Source organism: Alligator sinensis, unplaced genomic scaffold (assembly GCF_000455745.1).
Source record: "Alligator sinensis unplaced genomic scaffold, ASM45574v1 scaffold602_1, whole genome shotgun sequence".
Lineage (NCBI taxonomy): Eukaryota > Metazoa > Chordata > Crocodylia > Alligatoridae > Alligator > Alligator sinensis.
In genome coordinates this window covers 922,643-945,587 of record NW_005841976.1, presented here as the reverse complement: position 1 = coordinate 945,587, position 22,945 = coordinate 922,643, and the positions used below count along the sequence as shown (strand labels likewise).

Genomic DNA, 22,945 nt, shown 5'->3' with positions numbered 1-22,945 from the left:
TATTACAGCATCATAGAGCCACAGTCTTAAATCAGCTCCCACTGCACTAAGCTGTGTACAAACAAAGAGTGAAAAAAAGCAGTTCTTGCCTCACAAGAATGTATATTGTGCCAGGTATAGTATGCCCAGATGATGCCTTTCAGGCAGCAAGGAAGAGAGACAAACAAGAGAGACTGGCTCTGTAGCCCAGAGGGGTAGCTCTCACCTGAGACTTGGGCCATATCTCATAAGGTTACCATACATCTGGGTTTTCCCAGACATGTCCACTTTTGGGGTCCTCCCATTTCAATCTGGGTGGTTTTTTTAAATATCAGCAAATATCTGGGCATTTCCAGGCTGCAAACTACATTTTCAGTGCAGTTTTTCCCAGCACTTCTCAGCTTGCCCCAGCAAGGAGCTGCTTGGGGCTGAGGGAGAGGCATCATGTACTCTGCAGGCAGCTCCGGCAGCTGCAGACAGGTAAGTCTGTGGAGGGGTGTGTGCGTGTATGTGTGTGAAGTGCCACCTGGCACTGGGGCTGCAGCAGGGCAGGGAGCTGCGTGGGCAGCAGGGGTGGGAGGCCAGGGGAGCTGCATGGGCAGCAGGGAGCTGCATGAACAGCAGGGCTGGGAGGGCAGGGGGCTGAAGGTCAAGAGTGAGGGGCACCAGGGGGGACAAGGGAATGTGGATTAAGAGTGCAGGGCACAGGCATGGCCAGGGGGATGTGGGTACACAGTGAGGGGTATCAGCAGGGACGGTGGTGTGGGGTTGAGAGTGAGGGACTGGGGCAGGGCACGGGCATATCACTGCTGCCACAATTATATATCCCCTCCTTCTCTCCTCCTCCCCCCCTCCCCCCAGACAGGTTTCCTCTTTCCTGAAACTGGCAATATGGTACCACACTTTAATATGGTTAAAGTCCCTGATTCAATGAGTATGTAGGCATTTATATCAAATGGAGCAGCTTCAGTGGCAGACTTGCGGCATTGATCGAAGTAACATTTTGTTGTACGATCAGCCCCCTGAAGCACTCTACAGCCATCTCCTGATGACAGAAATGCATGGGTGCAGAGCACTTTTAACGTTCCCAATTGCGCAACAGTCTGAACCCTATTTACACGAGGGTTCAGATGAAGGTGCTCCAAAGTGGAGCATCTTCATTCACTTCCGTCAGTCCCTGCTGGGAGCAGGGTGAGCTGACGCAGCCACCCCCACCCCCTGGTGCTGTCTTCAGCATGGGAAGGGGAGAAGGGAGGGGAGGGAACTCAGTCTGGGGTTTGCCCAGCCTGCACTGGAGGGTGGGAAGGGTGGATTGGAGTCCCCCAGTTCAGGAGGGCTCTAATCCACCCACCCCACCTTCCAATGTAGTCTGGGCAAGCCCTAGCTGGAGCTCCCTCCCCTCCCTTTTCCCCCCTCCCATCCTGAAGACGGCACCGGAGCTGGGATAGGGGGGTGGAGCTAGGGGAGAGGGGCTGTGGACACTCAACCACTCCAAACTGGAGCTCAGTCCCTAACCCCCTGGACCCAACAGGGAATGTCTGTTGGGTTCGGGGGCGGTGGGGGGCAGTCGCTATAACTCATGGTGCTTCCTGTGAAGCACCATGAGTTACAGGGAGCTGCACGTCTGTTAGCACCCTTGGAGAAACCCCATTCCAGAATAACAGATAGCTTTGTGCCGAGATGTGGGCTCTACTCTGTGCTCTGAATTAAACACGGAAGGGCTGCAACCCAGATTCCCATGACTTTCAGGTGAGTGCTTTCACTATGAAGTCAGTTGCTCTACTGTAATGAGTCTGTCTGTGTCTTTTTGCAAATGAACCTTAAGTACTGAATTCTAGGAGAGGATTCACAGTTAAGATTCCCAGCAGGAGGCACCTCCCAGGCCAGAGAATGCAGCGTTTTTTCCCAAGTTCCTCGTTGACATCCCCAATCTCTGTCCTTTTCCTCTGTAATTCCTTCTTGGCTCGACTAGGGGCTTCCTTACTCAGCTGATTTAAAAGGATCAGGCACCCAACTGTCTCAGTGCATTTGTGGGGAGATCTAGGAATCTAAGCCAGGGCTCAGAATTTCAGTCCGCAGGAAGGCACCAAGGAGTGAGGTGTTTCAATGCTCAGCACTGCAGTATTTGAGTTCTTTTGGAGATCTGGGTCTATCTGTTTTGGGGGGGTTGTACCTCATTTAGGGGTGCAGGCATAATACTTCCTTTCTTCCTCTGTAGCTGCTGTCTGTTTAAAGGGTGCAAAGACTCACTCCAACTGTGTGTTTCTACAGTTTCTTACAGTTTCTAGCGTATGGAGGCTGCAATCTCAGTTAGAATATATAGGTCCTACTGGCAAAGAATAATACTAGGTTATAATATTGGCATTTGAACATTTATTTATTTTTTTAATGGCAGTTGAATGTTTGAAACATAGCCATGGATATCAAGCACCGTTTAAAATCCTTATTCCCTAAAGAGCCAGTTAATAATTCCTAATGCAATTTAAATCTGGTCTGTTACTTGTTCTTGCTATTGCTTTAATGTGAGCACAGTTAGGGAAAGGAGTCCCTCAGCTCCCCCTGGTGTGAATGCTGTAGTCCTGCTTTGTCAAGTAGAAAACAAATGTGATTTGTGTGGCTTTTGATCAGTCACTTTTACAATGCTTTGCCAATGCTGTACAGCAGAATAATACTGTCACAAATTTTAAATTAACAAAATATGCCTAGAAGGGTTCAGTAGCTCCTGTGTGTCTGATTAATGTCAGGCTTGTAATGTCTCTTCTCAGACAATAAGGACAACAAATACTCAAGTGAGAGATGTTAAGAATGGGGAATCTCCAACTTAGTCAATCTTTATGTTTAGTAATAATCTCTGATTGCAGGTTCCAGGACCAAAGCATAAAATAAACAGGAACCAGGGAACTTGTATGGAGTTGTTTCAGCATTCACTTTTAATTAGATTTCAAACATCTATCCCACTGTAGTGCAGGAAGAGCAAGCAGCCATATAGTACCCTCCCTTCAGGCCTCATTATTGCAGACAACGTTAGCATACCAATCTACATATTCAACAGCTGGTTGGATAGGCTTTTTGTATCAGGAGCTGCAAGCAGGATTTGAAAAATAAAAGACATCTCTGTACAATTCCATTACTGATCTCGACCTAGATTTTTTTTTTTTTTAAATGAAAGCTTATCCTTTCTAAGATGTCCAGGTTCCTGCTGGTAGTGTTTGATGCCTCTCTCCAATCTGACAGATTTAAACTATAGTGACAAGGTTTTGTTCCTCAGCATATTTTCAACTTGCATGACACATGTGCATTAGAATCAAGGCCAGGTTAGTAGTGCACAAGCATGAAAAGGTTTGCACCTTATAAATTAGAGATATTTATGTAGCATAAGTTTTCATGAGCTGGAGCTCACTTCATCATATGCTGTGAAAGGACATGGACAAAACAGTGTATAAAATGAAGAGTGTTTTAAATACAAAGGACAGGAAGGGAGGTGGAAACAGTGCTGGGAGAGGCAAATAAGCAAAGAGCTCATAGGAACAAAGGGGTCACAAAAGCTAATCCAGGTAATGGGATAAGAATCCCTAGCCCTGGTTTAAACCATACTTAACACAATCCCTTCCTATGTCTGGTGGCATGTTCTGCAGCATGGCATTTTCATTATTCGTTTCCATTGTAAACTCCTCTGGACTGGGACTGGGTCATATAAGTCACACTTCTGGACTTGATTCCTAATGGTTTTGAACCAGCAGACCTAGAGTCAAGGAGAGGATTACACAGACTGTTCATCAGGGGTTTTTGGCAGAGGTAGTATTCTACTGCTTCAGCTGTGTCCTCCATGCACTTACCCCACGGAGTATGAGATAAATGCACACTGTGAGAATAGCTGGTTTGTTATAAAATGGTTCTTTTCTTAATTTCACCTTTGCTTCTCTTTCAGGTGTGAACAGAAAAGTTGTCTATTCCCTAGCAGACTCCGCAAACGGTTACTTCTCTGTAGACAGGTCATCAGGGATCATTATTTTGGAGCAACCACTTGATAGAGAGCTACAGTCCTCCTATAACATTAGTGTAAAGGCATCAGACCAGAGCATTATGTTGACCTTGTCGTCACTGGCTACAGTCACCATTACAGTGCTGGATATTAATGACAACCCTCCTGTGTTTGAAAGAAGAGACTATCTTGTTTCAGTTCCTGAAGATACCTCGCTTAGCGCTGAAATCCTTGCTGTTTTTGCAACAAGCAAAGACATTGGTACAAACGCTGAAATTGCCTACCTCATCAGATCTGGGAATGAGAAAGGGAAGTTCAGGATCAACTCAAAGACAGGTTTGTAAAATCATGCCTAAGAGGAGGAATGTGAAGTCAGCATGTCAGGGAAATGTGTAGAACTAAATGAGTCCCACAGACAGCTCTTTAGCCACTCTCACTCAAGTCGAAAGCACCTAACTTCTTTACTAGCCTATTGAATTGAGTGGAGTAAGGGAACTGATGGGCAGGATACTCTGGGGGGCCAAGCTGAGGGGGAAAGGAGTCCAGGAGACCTAGTTGTATTTTAAAGAAAGCTTACTGAGGGCACAGATGCAAACCATCCTGATGTGCAGGAAGAATAGCAAATATGACCAGCAACTAGGAAGCTTACAAGACGTGAAAGCTTGGACAAACACTTGAGAGGAGTATAAAAATGAATATTGCTCGAGCATGCAGGGATGAAGTCAGGAAGGCTAAAGCACAATTGGAGTTGCAGCTAGCAAGGGACATGAAGGGTAACAAGAAGGGTTTCTACAAATATGTTAGCAACAAGAGGAAGGTGAAGGAAATGTGGGTCCCTTATTGAATGGGGGAGGCGTCCTAGTGACAAATGATGAGGAAAAGGCTAAAGTACTCGATGCTTTTTTTACCTTGGTCTTCACAGACAAGGTTAGACTACTGCACCAGACAGAGCAGTTTGGGAAGAAGGTGAGCAGCCCTCAGGGGTGAAAGAACAGGTTAGGGACTATTTTAAAAAGCTGGATGTGTACAAGTCCATGGGACCGGATGCAATGAATCTGAGAGTACTGAGTAAGTTGGCTGGTATGAATGTAGAGCTGCTGGCCATTCTATTTGAAAACTAGTGGCACTTCGGGGAGGTCCCAGATGATTAGAAAACAGCAAATATAGTGCCCATCTTTAAGAAAGGGAAGCAGGTGGATCCAGGGAACTACAGACGAGTTAGCCTCACCTCAGTCGCTAGAAAAATCATGAAGCAGGTCCTCAAAGCATCCATTTCTAAGCACTTGGAGGAGAAGAAGGTGATTGGGAACAGTCCGCATGGATTCACCAAGGGCAAGACATGCCTGACCAACCTGATTGCTTTCTCTGATGAGATGACTGGCTCTGTGGATGCGGGGAAAACAATGGTCATGATATACTTTGACTTTAAGCAAGACTTTTGATACTGTCTCCCACAACATTCTTGCAAGTATCACCATTGTTGGGCTCAAAGGATAGTAATCAATGTCTTGATGTCTTGTTGGCAACTGGTATTAAGTGCAGTGCCCCAGGGGTCGGTCTTTGGGCTGGTTTTGTTCAGTATCTTCATAACCTGGAAGATAGGATGGAGGGCACCCTCAACAAGTTGGTAGGTGACACCAAGCTGGGGGGAATAGTAGATATGCTAGTAGGTAGGACTAGGATTCAGAGAGCCCTCGACATATTGCAGGATTGGGCCAAAAGGAATATCATGAGGCTCAACAACGACAAGTGCAAAGTCCTGCAATTAGGAGGGAACAATCCTATGCATCAGTACAGGCTGTGGACCAAGTGCAGAAAAGGGCCTGGAGGTTACAGTGGACAATAAGCTAAATATGAACCAACAATATTCCTTTGTTATGAAAAAGGCTAACAGCATACCGCATTAGTAGGAGCATTGCCAGCAGATCAAAGGAAGTGTTTATTCTCCTCTAGTTGGCACTGGTGGGACCACATCTGGAGTACTGTGTTTGGGTTTTGGGCCTCCCCACTGCAGAAGAGATGTAGACAAAATGGAGAAAGTTCAATGGAGAACAACAGAAATGGTTAGGGGTCTGAAACACATGACTTCTGAGGAGAGTCTGTGGGAACTGGGCTCATTTAGTTTGGAGAAGAGAAAACTAAGGGGCGATTTAATAGCAGCCTTCAGCTACCTGAAGGGTGGTTCCAAAGAGGATGGAGTTAGAGTTCTTTCAGTGGTGACAGATGGAAGAACAAGGACTAATGGTCTCAAGTTGCAGCAAGGAAAAACTTTCTCACCAGAAGGATAGTAAAGCACTGCAACAGGTCACGCAGAGCAGTTGTGGAACCTCTATCCTTGGAGGTTTTTAAGACCTGGGTAGACAAAGCCTTGGCTGGCATGATTTATTTGGGAATAGTCCTGCTTTGGGTAGGGGGTTGGACTAGATGTGACCTCCTGAGGTCCCTTCCAATCCTAATAGTCTATGATTGACGAGTTTTAATAAATGGATTGTTTGAGACAACCTCCATTTTTTTTTTTTTGTCCAAACAGCTACTGCTGTTTCAGTGTCCTTCTAGGAATGTATTCTTTATCCTGATTGGGCTTTTAATCCAGTGACACCAGTCAGATGTCATCTCTTATACCTCTCATGGTCAGGATCTCATCACCCTCCCAAATACACAAAGAACTTGCAACTAGAGTCTCAGATGTGATTGATCTACATGTTGAAAGCTGAAGGCAACAGTTATTTAGGTGCAACTAGACGTGTAGCCAATAGCTAAGAAATACCTTGAAAGATGTGTTATTTCATTTATGTTGTTCTGTGCAACAAATTAATTGCCTGCAGCCACAGGGCTTTTTAAAACAATACTTTTAATGTGTGTTTTAACTTCTGCTATCTCCTGTTAATAGTAGCTGGATTTAAATGTAAACACCTAGGGAAATGGAGATACTTAAGTTTGCCTTTGACAATGAAACCGGGATGATAAATCAATAAAAGCAAGTAATGAAGCTTGATCACATAGGAAGAAGAAAACATTTATTATTCATTAATGTGTGACAGCTTAATTATCATCAGTTTAGAAGCAGAAGCTGAGATTCCAGACACCCATGTCCTGATGTATATCCGTCAACAGGGATTGAAAAAACAGACCCCTCACATCACTTATCAGCAGGGATCCTGGTTTTCTGTTTAAGAATCCAAAATTCTCTGATTAAAAACCTCAACATCTGTGTTTTTCTGCAATTAAAATGAAAGTTTTCTCTATATATAGATATCAGATGAACACAATGTTTTATTGATATATTTACAATTTTAAAATAATTTGGTAAGCCTACCAGTGCCCCAATCACTATAATAAAATAGATTCTATATTTTGATGTTTTATTTTGGGTTTTTTTATCATAGAAACCCAGAGCTCTCCCTGCCCCCCTCACTCACCAAGACGTGGGTCCAGCTGCAGCTGTACCCATGGGTGCTTTGTGACACAGAACAGCACTTATATGCTGGTGCCCTGCCCCTCCTCATGCCATTGACCCTCACTCCCAACCCACACTCCACACCCCCAGCATCTGGCTGGGCAAGCCCCTTCTCTTCCAGGTCAGCCTCCCCTTCACAGGCTGCTTAAGCAGGCTAGGGGGGCTCCAGGTCCCACTTTGGGGGCCACTTCTACCCAGAGTGCCCCCCCCCCCAATCTCTCTCTCTCTCTTACACACCTCCCCCCTGCACTGCCACCCCTGGCCCATCACACACACACATGCATAGACTCTGGTACCACCTCCATCCCTCCCCCCTGGCCCATCACAACCCTCCTGAGTGATTCCCAGGACCAGGAGCTACCCTTTCTCCCCCCGCACAGGGGCAGGCAAGGCCCCAGGCCAGGCAAGGCAGCATGCAGGCCAGCCAGGCTGCATCTCTCCTCCCCTCCCCTCCGTGTCCTGTCATGCAATGCGCCCCCAGCCACCAGCTCCAGAGTTGCCAGCAGCTGCTACAGACACAGGCCAGTGGGATGTGGTGCAGTGGTATAGTGAGCAGTGGGGTAGCAGCCAGTAGCACAGCAGAGAGGCAATGCTCACCCCCAGTGACCTGGCCCTGGCCCCAGGTACCACCCCATCTGGCAGCGCCCTCAGCCCCAATCCCCAATCCTGCCCCGAGGGTGCCTGGCCTAGCAGGCAGCAGGCATTCCCTCCCTCCCGCACTGAGCTGCTGCCATTGCTGCCCCAGCTGGGCAGCATCCCCAGCCCCAGCCTGAGCCCAACTGGAATGAGCCACAGTGCGATGAGGCAGCCCACATATGCCCTGGCCTTGGCTCATGGCATAGGACCAGGTGATTGCCACCCACACATCCCTGCCCCCCTCCTACTCTGCCACCTCTCCCTGCAGGCCCTGGTCGCCCTGGCAGCATGACCCTCACCCGCAGAGCCCCCACAATCCTTCCGGAGGGTGCTTCCAGTTGGCCCCCACCCCCAGGGCCCTATTTACCCTAAAGGCTGCAGGAGGGAAAGTGAGTCTAAGCCGGCCCTGGCTGACTCAAATTCTCAGGTCCTACCCCTGTGCCCACCCCCTACAGACAGGGCTTAGGGTTTCCCACCCTTTTGCAAGCAGCTTTTGAAGGCTGAAACTCTGCCAGCCTGCAGAGAACCGTTTGCAAAGGGGAAAAATCCACTTTTTTCCACGAGAAACGGAAAGCCCGGATCCCTGTTTATCAGTGGGAGCTTCCTACTAGCCACGACAGTCTTCTCCCCTGCTCCTCCTTGGGGCTTCTACTTGAAGCAAATCATGCTGACAAAATGTGGGCCCTCCTTCAATGCCTTCTCAGTACTCAGTGCCCACTCTATGGCCCCCCCACAAAAACACAACTCTAGCTAATAGTTTTGGAAGGGCTTAGGGTTAGGGCTTGGGGAAGCAAATAGAGGATCTGCACTTCAAGTTCAATTCTCTCCTAAGAGTTGTCTTCTTATGTGAATGTGATAAGGTAAAAGCTTACTTAGTCATTGGACACAGAGAAACTGGGTGCATCTACATGTGCACTTTAATGCTCAGTAGCCTCTTTTACTGCACATTAAAGCATCATATAAAAAACTGTACTAATGTACAATAAAATAGGCTATTATGCATTAAGCGTCACTTAAAAACCATGTCCATTCATTACTGTGTATTAAGGCAGTCTAATGCACATTTCTTTAGTACCTCACATTGGAGGTACTAAATTTAATGAGCTTTAGAAAAAGCGCCTTGATGCACATGAACCATTTTTATACCAGTTGGCTTATGTTAAATTAGTATGTGGACACCTGATTAAAATAACCAGGTTTTCAAATCTCTTCACAATCCTAGAGCCCCCACATAGTTCAGTGGAGATTGTAGGTATATGATTGTTTGGACAAATCAGATCTTCAGGCAGATAGATTTAGGAGCTTACCTTGTCACATAGATGTGAACATTTTGAATGAAGTGTCTGTTGTGTGCAAAATGCAGAACTGTAAATCAATATTTCTGGGTTTTATTTGCAGCTGTGCCACTGTCTATGTGAGTCCAGGCAGGTCATTGAACTGCAGTGCCTCAGTTTACCCACATAAAGCACTGCTATCAATCTGCTGTTATGAGAGCCCATTCATAGTTCTGAATCATATGAAGGTCCTGCCATGAGAGTCAGTATGTTAGAGCAGCTTGATATCAATTAATTAATCTTTACAGGGAGAATAACAGCTTATTTTGGAGATTGGGATGTATTATTGTTTGAGTAGCATCATATAATATTTTGCTGTGGTGCTACATAATGGACAGGTTAGATCAGTGGGCGGAACGTAATAGGATGCAATTCAACAAAGATAAATGTAAGGTATTCCACCTAGGAAGGAGGAATTCCAGCACACCTATCGGTTGGGGGATGTCCTCCTCAGCAGCTCAGAGGCTGAGAGAGATCTTGGAGTCATAGTTGACTCCAAGATGAACATGAGCCGACAGTGCAGTTGAGGCAGTGTAGCGAGGCCAGCAACAAAGCCAATTGCACCTTGCCGTGTTTTAGCAGATGCATGACCAGCAGATCAAGGGAGGTGATGCTCCCCCTCTATGCAGCACTAGTCAGGCTGCAATTGAAGTACTAGTACTGTGTCCAGTTTTGGGCGTCGCACTTCAAGAGGGACACGGAGGATCTGGAAAGGGTTCAGAGGAGGGCCACCTGCATGATTAGTGGTCTCCATGGAAGACCCTACGAGGAGAGGTTGAGAGATCTGGATCTCTTCAGCCTATAGAAAAGACGGCTGAGGGGTGACCTTGTGGCCACCTATAAATTTATCAGGGGATGACAGCAGGGAATTGAGGATGTGCTGTTTTCCAGAGCGCCCCAGGAAGTAACTAGGAATAATGGATGCAAACTAGTGGAGAGTAGATTTAGGTTAGACATTAGGAAGAAATGTTTTGCAATAAGGGTGTCCAGAGTCTGGAATGGGCTTCCAAGAGAGGTGGTGCTGTCACCTAACTTGAAGGTCTTCAAGAGGAGGCTTGACAATCACCTGGCTGGGGTTGTCTGACCTTGGTCCTCTTTCCTGCCAGGGGCAGGGGGTCGGACACGATGATCCATTGGGTCCCTTCCGACTCTATGATCTATGAATCTATAATGTATTGCATTATGTGCAATAGCCAAACTTATTGGCAATGACTGCTAATAGTTTGTCACTTTTTAAATCTGTTAACGTTTCCTCTTTTGCTTCAAAGGAGCCATTTCTGTCATTGAAGCACTGGACTATGAAACATGTAAAGATTTCTACCTCGTGGTGGAAGCAAAAGATGGAGGTACTCCAGCTCTCAGTGCTGTTACTACAGTGAACATAAATGTAACAGATGTTAATGACAATGCGCCAAAATTTAGTCAGGTGCTGTACAGCGCAGTCATCAGTGAGGATGCAGCAGTTGGTGACTCTGTGATTATGGTGAGTATACAGCATATGGTTTCAGACATATAGTCAAAAGAGGGGCTTATGATATTTTCTTGCGTTTCAGTCAACCGTTGACAAACTATTATAACTATAAACTATAAACTGTGTGTGTGTGTGTGTGTACACACATATCTGTATACAATTATCAACTATAACAGCTATTTCACCTTTCACCTCTTCACCTGCATCATATCCAGTAGTTTCTCTCTGCCTGAACTACTTTTTACTTTTCAAACCACTAAACAACTTTCAAAACAGCTCACATTAAAAAAAAAAAGCTTACTACACAAAATAGTTTCCTTTTTCTTCTAAATATTTCACTCAATTTCAGATAATATTTTGTCTTGAACCAATGACAGGCTTTAACACCTGATATCTCATGATTCAGCAGAGCTAGAAACAGATGTTATCTCTCATTGGAGAGGCAAAATTCAAGGCCTTTCAGGGAAATAAATAGTATTTCTATCTAGCGATTCTGGCATGCAAGCTATCACACCTCAGCATTGCAAGACTTTTTTTTTACAACATAACTTCTGGCTTTATAAGCAAAGGTTTATTTGAACTAGTAGCATTAAATTAATTTTAAGGCTGGGATTTTCAAAGGCTTTTAGGGGGGTAGGCACCCTGCTTGTATAGTAAATTACTCAACTCCTGCAGGTTCCTTTGAAAGCCCCAGGCTATAGCTCCAAAAATATTTAAAGCATTTTCAAAAATATTTTTCTCTAAAATGTAGCATAAATTAAATGATTGTGTTTAGCAATATGATTACCTACAATATGCATAATATGCATGCAGTTTTGCCGTGTCTAAATAGTTCAGCATCCCAGATTCATGATGTAGCATAAGAAACCGTATGTACCAGCCCACACATGTAATTTAAATGTACTAACTTGACAGAATATGAAGTTATTCCTTTTGGTGTTTAAACTAGAAACCATTCCTTGTTTACTTAGCTAATTTTATTCTTCTCTCCAAAAAGTTGATAGCAGAAGATGTGGACAGTCCTCCCAATGGCCAGATTCATTTCTCCATAGTGAATGGTGATAGAGATAATGAATTTTCAGTTGATCCAGTTTTGGGACTTGTGAAGGTTAAAAAGAAATTGGACAGAGAGAGGGTAAGCTAACATGCACTGAGCTTCTTTCTTAGCTCACTAGAAATTGTATATGGATATTGACTTCATCTCTAGTTTTGGCTTTCCATATTATTACAGGCTGGTCATTTACACCGTCTGTACTTGTTACCATAAAATAGTCTATTACTTATTTTTAATAGTGCTCAACTTCTTCCTCCTCTCCATCATATTTTTGAGTCAGCCTTTGTTGAAGCACTCCTATCCACTACTGTCATAGGAAATGAGATCAAGTCTGGAAAAATGTGGAGATGTGATAAACCTGTGTAGATTTCACATGTGGCAACAAAGGCAGCTGTAGCCTGTTAATGAGCTGCCACCCTTTCTCCCATGCACAAACTGTTCTGTATGCAACTTTGATTATAATATGCTCTTAAACATGGTACCAAGAATGGAGCCGAGACTTCTGCCATAAGGTGATACCGTGTGAAAAATTTCATTAGGAAGATTGTTGTGAACCTGTTCAACTATACAGGTGCTATATTAGATTGATGTCACTGTTCTGTTTATCCTGATACATCCATTCACCCAGGACAACTTATCATCACCGTGCTCTTGTTACCAATTAACAGCTTTTGAAAAAACTATATTTACGTTTTTTTACCCTGAGAATATTGGAGAAAGTTACATGACTTCAGGAATTTTGCAGTATGCAAAGATATCCCTACCCAGTGTCTCCAAACAATACCAGTGGCACTAGAGCGCTAAATCAGGCTTATAAAACGTGAATATAGGCTCAAATGGAAAAGCTCTCTATTGGCAGCAAAGCTACTTAATTCAAAGGCAAATATCCCTTCATATTAAGGTGAAAGCAGGATTAAATTGTCAGTATTTAGTATCCTCTTAGCAGAATGACTCACTGCAGTTTGCTAAAGATACTGATGCGATGGAGATAATGTCTGTGCATGCATTCTCTGCTGTAATCTATAGACCAGTATAGATGCTACAGATCAGGGATGGCCAACCTGTGACAAGGGTGCCACAAGTGGCACAGGCAGCCTCTATGTGTGGTGCACAGCAGACTGAGGAAGGGACAGGAGGTACAATGGCAGATGGGGCAAGGAGCAGAAAGCAAAGCAGGGAGGGGAAAAGGATAGGAGTGGCAGTTGGGAAGGGTGTGGGGTTAGCTTGTGGCACTCCTGCCAAAAAAATGTAGCCCCCTGCTATAGTTTTCTTAACTAAACAGCCTTAAATTGCTTAAATTTTGTGTTTGTGTTTAGAATAGCTATGCAATAAATACAGAGGTACACATGCACTACCAGAGTCCCATGTTTAGGTGCTAGACGTGTGTTCCTACGCTTCTAGTGATTATGGGAGACTGCAAAACTTTCTTCCCTTGCCTCTCTGGCAAACATTCTGGATTGAGGCTCTCTGTCTCTTCCTCTTCATAGCTAGCTGCCATAGGCTTCAAAGGCATTGTTGAACCACCCCGTCTCCTTTTTGGGTTATGGGGATTCTCTTCCTGAATTCTAGTCTGATGGGTGTGGTGAGTTTGGGATTTACCTCTTCAAGGATATGTGATACTAGAAGCAGACAGACTCACAGGCATTGCAAAGGATCCAGCTCAATTACTCTGTACAGATCTAAACAAAGCAAAGACACTATCTCATTGCATTTCCCTGTCTCACTTTCTTAAGCCCTATTGAGCATCCTTTGGGCTTAGAACAGGGAAATCTAGGATTTATTTTCTGTACATGGCTTTTTCTACAAATCATCATGTCTCTTTCCTCTGTATGACCAGTTAGCTTACCCTCACCAGCTTTCACAGCTACAAATATAGCTTCTCTGCCATGAAAGCCTGCCTCTTGTTTCTCTGTCTTGCCCAATCTTCCTTAGGCCAGGTACAGACATTACATTTTTACTGGTATAAGTGATTGAAAAATGGTCTAGACATAACAGAACATAAATTTGGCACACAAAACCAGTCTATACCCATAACAGATCAGAAGTTTTGCACATGTAGACTGGTTTAAGTTGGCTGATCCCAGTCTGAGATTTGTCCCCCACCTTCCACCGAAGGGCAAACATTGTGTTCTGTTTGCTACCAATCTAAACTACACTGCTTGTAGAAAAAACAAGTAAGTTAGATCAATTCCACCTCAGGCTTTTTGAATGTCTGTACCTAGCCTTAGTTTCTCTGAGCTCCTCTGAGTTCCCTGTGCCAATAATCTCTTAGGGTTTGTCTGCTGTGTTCCCCTGGCTCTACCAAAACTGCCACTGAAAGGCATGGGTCTACCCTCCCACTCCCACTTGCACGCCCCGAACCCATAAATGCAGTGGGGGATACCTGTACAGTGTCTTCCCCACTATATATCCAGGCGTGGTGCACGTGAGCAGGAGCAGGTATGTGGGGCCACATTATTTGACAGTAGCCCTAAGAGTGCAGGGGACACGCACCCTTCGGTGCTGTGGTTTTTATAACCCAGCACTGATAGTTTTTTGTTCTTCTGTCTGAGGAATTTCCACTCTCCAAACCCCAGCCCCTCTGCACAATGATTGGGAGAAAACTGGTCTTTTCTAGGATACAGTTACTCCTCTTCTCTCCCTGGATAAGAATTATTTGCAGACTGAAATGTTGGCACCACTCCCAGATCTCCACAGCACAAGGAGCATGAGGCTGTGCACAGTAACAGGGATTCATAAGACTTAAAGTTCAGCCAGTTCATACCATCAAATCATCATCTACAGGCTGTATCTAGATGCAGCAAATTCTTATACACATACTTTATAAGAGCACCACAGGTCCTAGCAAGTGAATGGAGTTGCACCTGCTAACATCAGAAGAGAATTTGACTCATTGCCTCTGATGTTCTTTAGTGAGTGTGGCAAGGCATGTGCTCATTTTGAAGGGGTGAACACATGGATTAAGATCCAGATTCCAGGGTGAGAGAGAGAGGGCAAAGAAAAGCAAAGAAAAGCCAAACCAGAAAACAAAAATGCCATAGGTAGTTGTGCAAAGGAAAAAAAAGACAACAACTCAGAACCAGCCAGAACCTGTCTGAAGAGAGAGGGAGAAAGGAAAGTCCTTCTCTAGACATGCTGTATTGCTGTTTTAAATCAAATCTGTCTTAGGCACCCTGTGACCTGTCCCTAGTGAGAGGATGGTGGTTGAGGGCCTACTGCCATTGTGGCCCTTGCTTAGAGGTATAATTTGCAACTGTATTACCTAGCTGCCACTAAAAGAACAGATTTTTGAGTATCCTTGATAGAAATAGCCACAAACCATCTATCATCAGGGCACTGATACTACTCAGTTGCAGACTACCTGTTTAAACCATGGGCTACAAACAGACTAGAGCTCACAGCCATCCACAGTGCTTACTGGTATGTTTTCAGTTGCTGATCTGTGAACTTTAGTTTGGTATTCACAAATGTCATGTTAGAAATATTGTGTTAAATCAATAATCAGACACACTGTGATAAATCATTTATAAATGATTGCTGGAAACCATTTTTAAAACCTCAGTTCCAGCTACAAGGTTTCAGATGACACACTAAGGAAATGGGAAAGCATTTTCTCTTCATGCATGTTGGTTAAAATTGTAATGGCTGGTTTGGAATATCATATGCAAGGCAGCATACAGTTTGTTTGTTTTTAAGTGTGCCATTATCTATAAAACACATCATCTGATAGTTATTTTAATATGTTGAAGCCATTAGGATTATTGATAGCCTTATAAAACAGAGTTTGGGACATAGTTTAGCAATAAATGGGGAAATGTTATACAAAGGGCAAGAAGAGTAATGAGGCTGGACAGCTTTTGCATGGAATATGGTATATGGTACATAGGATGTTGAATGGTAGCGGAGCTAAAATGTAGGAAACCTTTCACACTGATTTAATGTTTTCACAGGTGTCTGGTTATTCATTAGTTATTCAAGCAAGAGACAGTGGAGTCCCTCCATTGTCATCGTCTGTAACGGTCAACGTAGACATTTCTGATGTAAATGATAATGGCCCCCTATTTACACCAGCTAACTATACAGCTGTAATTCAAGTAAGTTTATCCCACTTATAAGAAATAAATCTTTGTTGATCTTTACAATATGAAGGCATTTTGTTACAGTGAAGTTGTTTCTTAATGATTTCTCAGCCTGGGGTGTATCAAATTATCCTCTTTAAAGAAAAGGATGAGCGTGTGTTTCATTAGCTCTTTGATACTTTTTGTGTTTACTAAGGCTCTTCAACCTTAGGTTCTGCCACAGATTTTACTATTATCCCAGGTGCTCTAGAAAACTCCCTCTGGTTTCAGAAATATTTTTCTCTTCCTCTTCAACAATTGCAATTCCAGTTGCCATCTGGTACTCTGTCTCCCTCTTGCAAGGAAACTCCCTGACCATCCCCTAGGACTAGGTACAGACATTCAAAAAGCCTGAGCCTGAATTGATTCAATCTTTGCAGGTTAGTCTAACCTGGCTAAGTTAAATCAGTTTTGTAACCAGACAGACATCCCAGAAATGCAGGCACATGCCAGCAGTGGTTCAGGCTAGAAGCTGGGGGAGCACTAGAGCAGCCCTCCCTTCCCTTGCACAGAGCTGAACTGAGGGGGGCATGGCCAGGTCCTTGCAGGATGCTAATTAGGGAGCCCCCCGCCCCCCCCCCCCCCCCCCCCCAACAGCCCAGCGGGAAATGTTTATCCCTTTTGGCTCAGTGTTTATCACCCCATTCAGAAAACAGAAGGGCATTACCAGCTATCTGTTGATTCTGCCTTTGTCCCGGTAGCCAGCATGTGGTCTGCTAGCTAATACTGTGTGAGGGACGGGGGGGGATGACTGCTTAGCAGAGAGTTGGGAGTGGTGGGGAAGAGCAGAAGCCAGGTAGATGCCTGAAGAGACTGTCCACGCTACAGCCAGGGAGCAAAGGGGAGGGGCCAGCCCTACTGTGGAGGAGAGAGCCCTGCCCAGCCAGAGAGCATGCCAGGATGCTGGGGGAGTCTGGTTTAATTTAAATCAGCAAGGGGTCTGGAACAGACAATGCATAAACCAGTTTGAGCCAAATCAGTTAAGTCTGATACTACATTCAACCAGTTTTATCTCAAACTGGTTTTAGCCGTTCTCAAACTGGTTTGTGTGCACTGAATGTCTGTGCTGTTACAGGTTTAAACCAATTTCTGATCATTTAAATCAGTTTATGTGTAATGTCTGTCCCTAACCTAGGTGGACAAAGAAAACCCATATTTTTAAACAAGGGGTTCAAGCTTTCTTTGATTAGAAAGTCATGAGAAGTGAGGAACAGGCGACAGAAAAATGAGCAGTCCACAGATTGCTCCATCCCATGATATCCCAGAGTATAGCTCTGACTAGTAAATACTGTATCTTGAAAACATCTCTATCTTATTTCTATTGCCCTCCATTATAAAGAACGTTTCACATCAAATCCACAGCAATAGTAATGTCCCTGCTGGACTAGATGGAGTGTCTGGAATATAGGTGACTGGTAGGGGTGAAAACATGGGGGCACAGATCCCAAACCACAGTCTGTTTCAGTTTGTCCTGCAAAAAACCCTGAACTTCACATTGTGACATTTTCACAGTGACATGTAGTCATATAAACAGTCACAAAGTAGCATAATAGCATGATTATCTTAATATCAAAAATGGTCAAAGAGATGTGCAGAACATAGGGCCAGCCTTGTCAAGACACGATAGTCCTACAAATGTAGCTATGGGTGCCCAGCCCGAAACTGCATAACGAGCAGAGAAGGGTTTAAAGTTCTCTGCCCTTCGTGTAGCCTGTGCGTTGTTATTAACTACATACAGAGGGTAACAACCCCCTGGAGACATGTCTCCCTGGAGAGGCTGGGCAGATTCTGCTCTTGGTTAGCTCTTTTCCTTTTAATTCAGTTGCGTGGCCAGCGTGCGACTAGCACAGTATAGAATCATGTAACTACTGCAGGATAATTCAGCCCAGGGGAAGGAAAAGAACAGCTCCTTCTGTGCTTTCAATACTAAACATTAGTTGAACAAAGTGGTGAGATCTGTCATTTTACTCCTTTCTTTATGTCTTGTGTATATGTGAAAAGGAAAATAAACCAGTGGGCACAAGCATTTTGCAGCTGGTAGTGACGGACAAAGACTCTTTTCACAACGGCCCTCCCTTTACCTTCACCATTCTGACGGGCAACGAAGAGGAGGAATTTACGCTGGACCCACATGGAGTTTTAAGATCTGCAGTTATCTTCAAGCATATGGTAGCAACTGAATATGTGCTCTGCGTGCAGGTATGGCTCTATCTGTGTGCATCAGCAAAGATGGGGGTGGGGGGATGATCTCTGCCTTCATGTCAGTTTATATTTGCTGCTATTTTTATGTTACTTGTTTGTTTGGGTTGGTTTTAATTGATTTAAATATAATGTGTTGCATATGCTTAGCTCAGTATAGTACAATTTCTTTGCTGCTATCAAATCCTATTTCATATAAATATAAACAGGTAGCCAGCCACCTTGCTCGTTTTATTTGTCTGAAATGGATTTTGTGAGCAGCAAGCCTTGTGATTTAAGGTTTTCATTTAGTTTCTTATAAAGTTAAGGGAGAAAGTAGAGGAAAAATGCCTTATATACATATAAACACAGCAAAAAGAGCAATGGGAAAATATTGTTATAGAAAAAAAAATACATCTTGTCTTTAGGCATAAATTTAATCATGCTTTCAGGAATACAGCAAGCATTCATGAAGTCGTATTTTCAAGGTCAGCTTAATGCATAAGGAATGTGGAAACAGGGTTTATAATAAAAGTCTTGGTAGTTAGCTTCAAAGTTGCTGTTGAAAAACTTTCTAATTAGGGTAATTTTTAGTAACCTGTGACTTAAAAGGGCATTGTCTGTTTTTCTTCTTATCATACAAAGGTGGGAGAAACATTGTGATGCAACAGATTCATTGGAATAAATGAACAGGTCTAATTGATGACCTGCATACTAGCCACAGAAGTAGTCCAGAGTACTAGTCCCATAATTCTCCAAGCACAGGCCTCTGCCCTTTGTTTTATTCTAGTTAATTTCTTTAAATACATCCTGTGACCGACTTTTCAAGGAGATGCAATAGCATGGAATGTCTGAAGCAGCAGAATTGTAAGCTGGTTCTGAGCTAAAGGACCTCAAATTAATGTTAGACACTGGTTAAAATTTCAAATCAAGATAATTTTAATGATCTGTCATCCATCATCAGCACTGCAACCAATTTTATTCAAATCTCATTGTAAAAGTCAAGGGCTCCAGGCTGGGAGCACCAGTCAGCTGGTTTGTACACCCTTTCTCAGGAGGGTGCCAGAGTCTAGGGCTCCATGTGGTCCTGAGGCTGGGAGCAGAGGTCAGCTGATCAGCTTGGCCACACATTTTGTTATGGCACAATGGGAACAAGATACAAAGTTATTACACATATTCCATGTAACTAGGTAGTTTATTCCCAGTTTTATTGCACCATTAATTGAATGAACATGTGGCTTGGATTAATTGTCTAATCTTTAGATGTGATTAGCAGGGATCCTGCTTTTCTCTGATTTAAAAACATACCCAATTTTCGGGTTTAAAAAAAGTAACCCAAAATCCCCATTGTTCCATGATCTCTCTCTCTCTCTCTCTCTCTCTCTCTCTCTCTCTCTCTCTCTCTCTCTCTCTCTCTCTCTCTCTCTCTCTCTCTCTCTCTCTCTCTCTCTCTCTCTCTCTCTCTCTCTCTCTCTCTCTCTCTCTCTCTCTCTCTCTCTCTCACACACACACACACACACACACACACACAGTGTTTCATTTTGATCACAGAAAAATGTGGATTTGGGGTTATTGTTTTTTAACCCAACAATTGGGGATGTTTAAAAACAGAGAAAACCAGGATCCCTGCTAATCACATCTAAAGTGTAATGTCTGTCAGGGGTCTATATAACTTGTTCCAGTGCTCAGCTATCCTTACAGCTAGGTTTTTTTTCCCCTAATGTTTCACCTAAATCTCCATATTCCTTTCTTTAGGGATTTTTGCACTGAACAACTGTTTCAGACTGGCACTTTTGCATGTGCCCAACTGGCAGATCATGACTCTCAAATTCTGAGAAATTCTGCAGATTCAGAAATTCTCACTGTTTTACCACTAGGACCACTCATTTTTTTTTTTTTAATTAAAATTTAATTTTAAATTTGAGAGGTGGGAAGTCACAAAATAATTGCTCGGCTTTTCTGGTAAACTCTCCCAGTCACTGCTGTTCAAGGTGGTGGCAAATGATTTTCAGGGGCGTTCAGCTCTGCTGTTGAAGTCATGTGTATAATTACCCTCCTTCTACATGTTTGCCTTTTTAATTTTAATAACTGCATTCAAATCTCTGCATTCAGTATTATCTTTAGTCTTCTTGCATCCTTTAGATTGAGTATATGTGTGGAGTAGTAAATCTGAATAGTGAGCTGAATGTAACATTTTTATCATTGCAGGAAAAGGACATGATCCAAGTTAGCACTCCCTTCTGTCAGCATGGCCTTGGGTTTTTGTCATACCTACTCCCTTGCTCTCTATAAAAAGTGCAAATGATGCTATCATATTGTCTCCGGGCCCTGGAGTCATCTGTCCGAGCTCTGTTCTGCTCTCATATTTTATTGTTAGTAATAGAATGTGCATCTTCATTTTTTGAGGGTGATAAATTTTCACTGTTTCAACCATGTTTCTTGATTGCTTCAGGTAAAGCCGTATAGAAGACAACATAAAAACATCCTAACTTTCTAACATCCTCAAAAAGTAAACAGGGTCAGAAACTTCCAGCACACTTCCAAGTTGCCGCAGAAAGTAGTGTTGGTGATTCACTAAATGACACTTGTTTCTTTGAACTAGGACCAGCTTCTGTTTTCCATCATGATAATCATTTAAATCAAAGACATTAAGGCCTCCATTGTGCTGTCAGTGGTAATCCTGGTCACATTTTCACTTGGACTATGTATTTATCTATATGTTCCACCCTGCAATCTTGCTTAGATATAGTGTACGGACATAGGACACATATACTATGTATGCTACAAGGGGCAGTATAAGTCACTCCACTCTGAGACAGAGTTACCTCAGAAAGTTATACTGATATGCCAGCCATGCGATGGGTCCCCCAGGCCATTTCATCTCAGGATAACTGTTTGCTCACTGCAAAGCTGCTGCTCCACTCCCTAGTAGCCATCTGCTATAATAATGCCAACCATCGGCAGCCAGCTCAGGAGAGCTGATAATATGTCCTTTCTACTGAGTAAATTTACTGTGGGGTGAAATCTGGGTGAATTACTTTGTGTTAATTACTCATCTTGTATATCTACACCCATAGTTTTTCTTCATTCTCAGGAGTTTCTTGGTGCTACTTCAGAGAGGGCTGATTGCAGTGTCGCGGTGCATTGCAAAGTGCTCCTCTTTGTGTATTTTGCAAATATATGTCTAAAGTGCTCTGAAAGTGCTTCATGATGATGGATGCTATGTAAATATGTATAGCTTGGAGAGGTATTTTTGACTAAATTATGTGTGCGCTTTTTTTTCTCCTCAAATTAAATTAGGCAAAAGATTCTGGGAAGCCTCAACAGGTGTCCCACACCTACATTCAGGTACGGGTCATCGAAGAAAGCATTCATAAACCAACAGCTATTTCCTTAGAGATATTTATTGTCACTATGGAAGATGACTTTCCAGGGGGTGTCATTGGGAAGATTCATGCCACAGATCAAGATGTGTACGATGTCCTCACTTATACCCTAAATGCCGAGCAGAAAAGTCTGTTCAAGGTTAACAGCCACGATGGAAAGATCATTGCCCTCGGAGGACTGGATAATGGCAAGTATATCCTGAATGTTTCTGTCAGTGATGGCCGGTTCCAAGTGCCCATTGATGTTGTAGTCCACGTTGAGCAGCTGATACAGGAAATGCTGCAGAACACAGTTACCATCCGATTTGAGAATGTTTCGCCTGAGGATTTTGTGGGGCTTCATATGCACGGATTCCGACGCACCCTGCGAAATGCTGTGCTTTCCCAGAAACAAGACAGCCTGCATATTATCAGTATTCAGCCCGTGGCAGGCACCAATCAGCTTGACATGCTGTTTGCAGTTCAGATGCACAACGGTGGATTTTATAAGCCTGCCTATTTGATTCAGAAGCTCACCAATGCAAGGAGACATTTGGAAAATGTGATTCGCATCTCTGCTATCTTGGAGAAGAATTGTTCAGGACTGGATTGTCAGGAACAGCACTGTGAGCAAAGCCTGTCTATTGATTCTCATTCCCTGATGACCTATAGCACTGCACGGATTAGTTTTGTGTGTCCTCGTTTCTACAGAAATGTGCGCTGCACTTGCAACGGTGAGTGCTACTTCCTTTTCCACTTCTGTCTTCACACATCACAAGTTAGGATGCTTTTTATTTCTCTGATGCAGATTAGAAGGGGCAGTTCATTTTGGTTATTTAAAAAGCATTTGGCAAATGTATTGTGGGAATTGATTTCTGAACCTCGTTAGGAATTGTTTGTGTTTACTGATGTAACTGGAAGCTGGTGAACTTTGACATTTCGTGACGCAGGCTGCTTTCCTGGAAGCACCATAATTGAAACCGTCAAGGACCTTTTTTTACGGTGAGGAAGTACAGTTTGCCACCCAGTCTTTGACAACACAGAGTGCTGTTGTTTCAGGACGACCCAGACCTCAGAGACTGCCACCAGCATTTTCAAACTGAGAATGACCTTTAACCAAAGCAATAAAGGTGGAAAGGCTCTTTTCAGTCAGGAGGGGTGGAAACCAATAACCTATCTGATTATGTAACTGGGAGCAAGCAGTGCTGCTGACCTTTAGACCTGCTCTTGGGCTTCAGGGGTGCAGGTTTTTTTTAACTGCCATGGTTACACAGCTCTGAAGGGATTTCATGTAGGTTCATATATGTTGGGATTCAAATGATTCAGTCAGTAATATTGCTGAAAGGCCTTTATTAAATCCAAAGGCCAATA

At 43.6% G+C, this 22,945-nt stretch overlaps 1 protein-coding gene across 1 annotated transcript in view; it reads left to right on the top strand.

The window, feature by feature from the left end:
• Positions 1-22,945, top strand: part of LOC102385662 (protocadherin Fat 3) — a 641,364-nt gene that overhangs the window by 561,181 nt on the left and 57,238 nt on the right. The window contains 6 exon segments of the mRNA XM_025200838.1: positions 3,908-4,297; positions 10,657-10,871; positions 11,857-11,994; positions 15,864-16,007; positions 18,033-18,230; positions 21,510-22,308. Coding sequence (XP_025056623.1) covers positions 3,908-4,297; positions 10,657-10,871; positions 11,857-11,994; positions 15,864-16,007; positions 18,033-18,230; positions 21,510-22,308 — 1,884 coding nt within the window.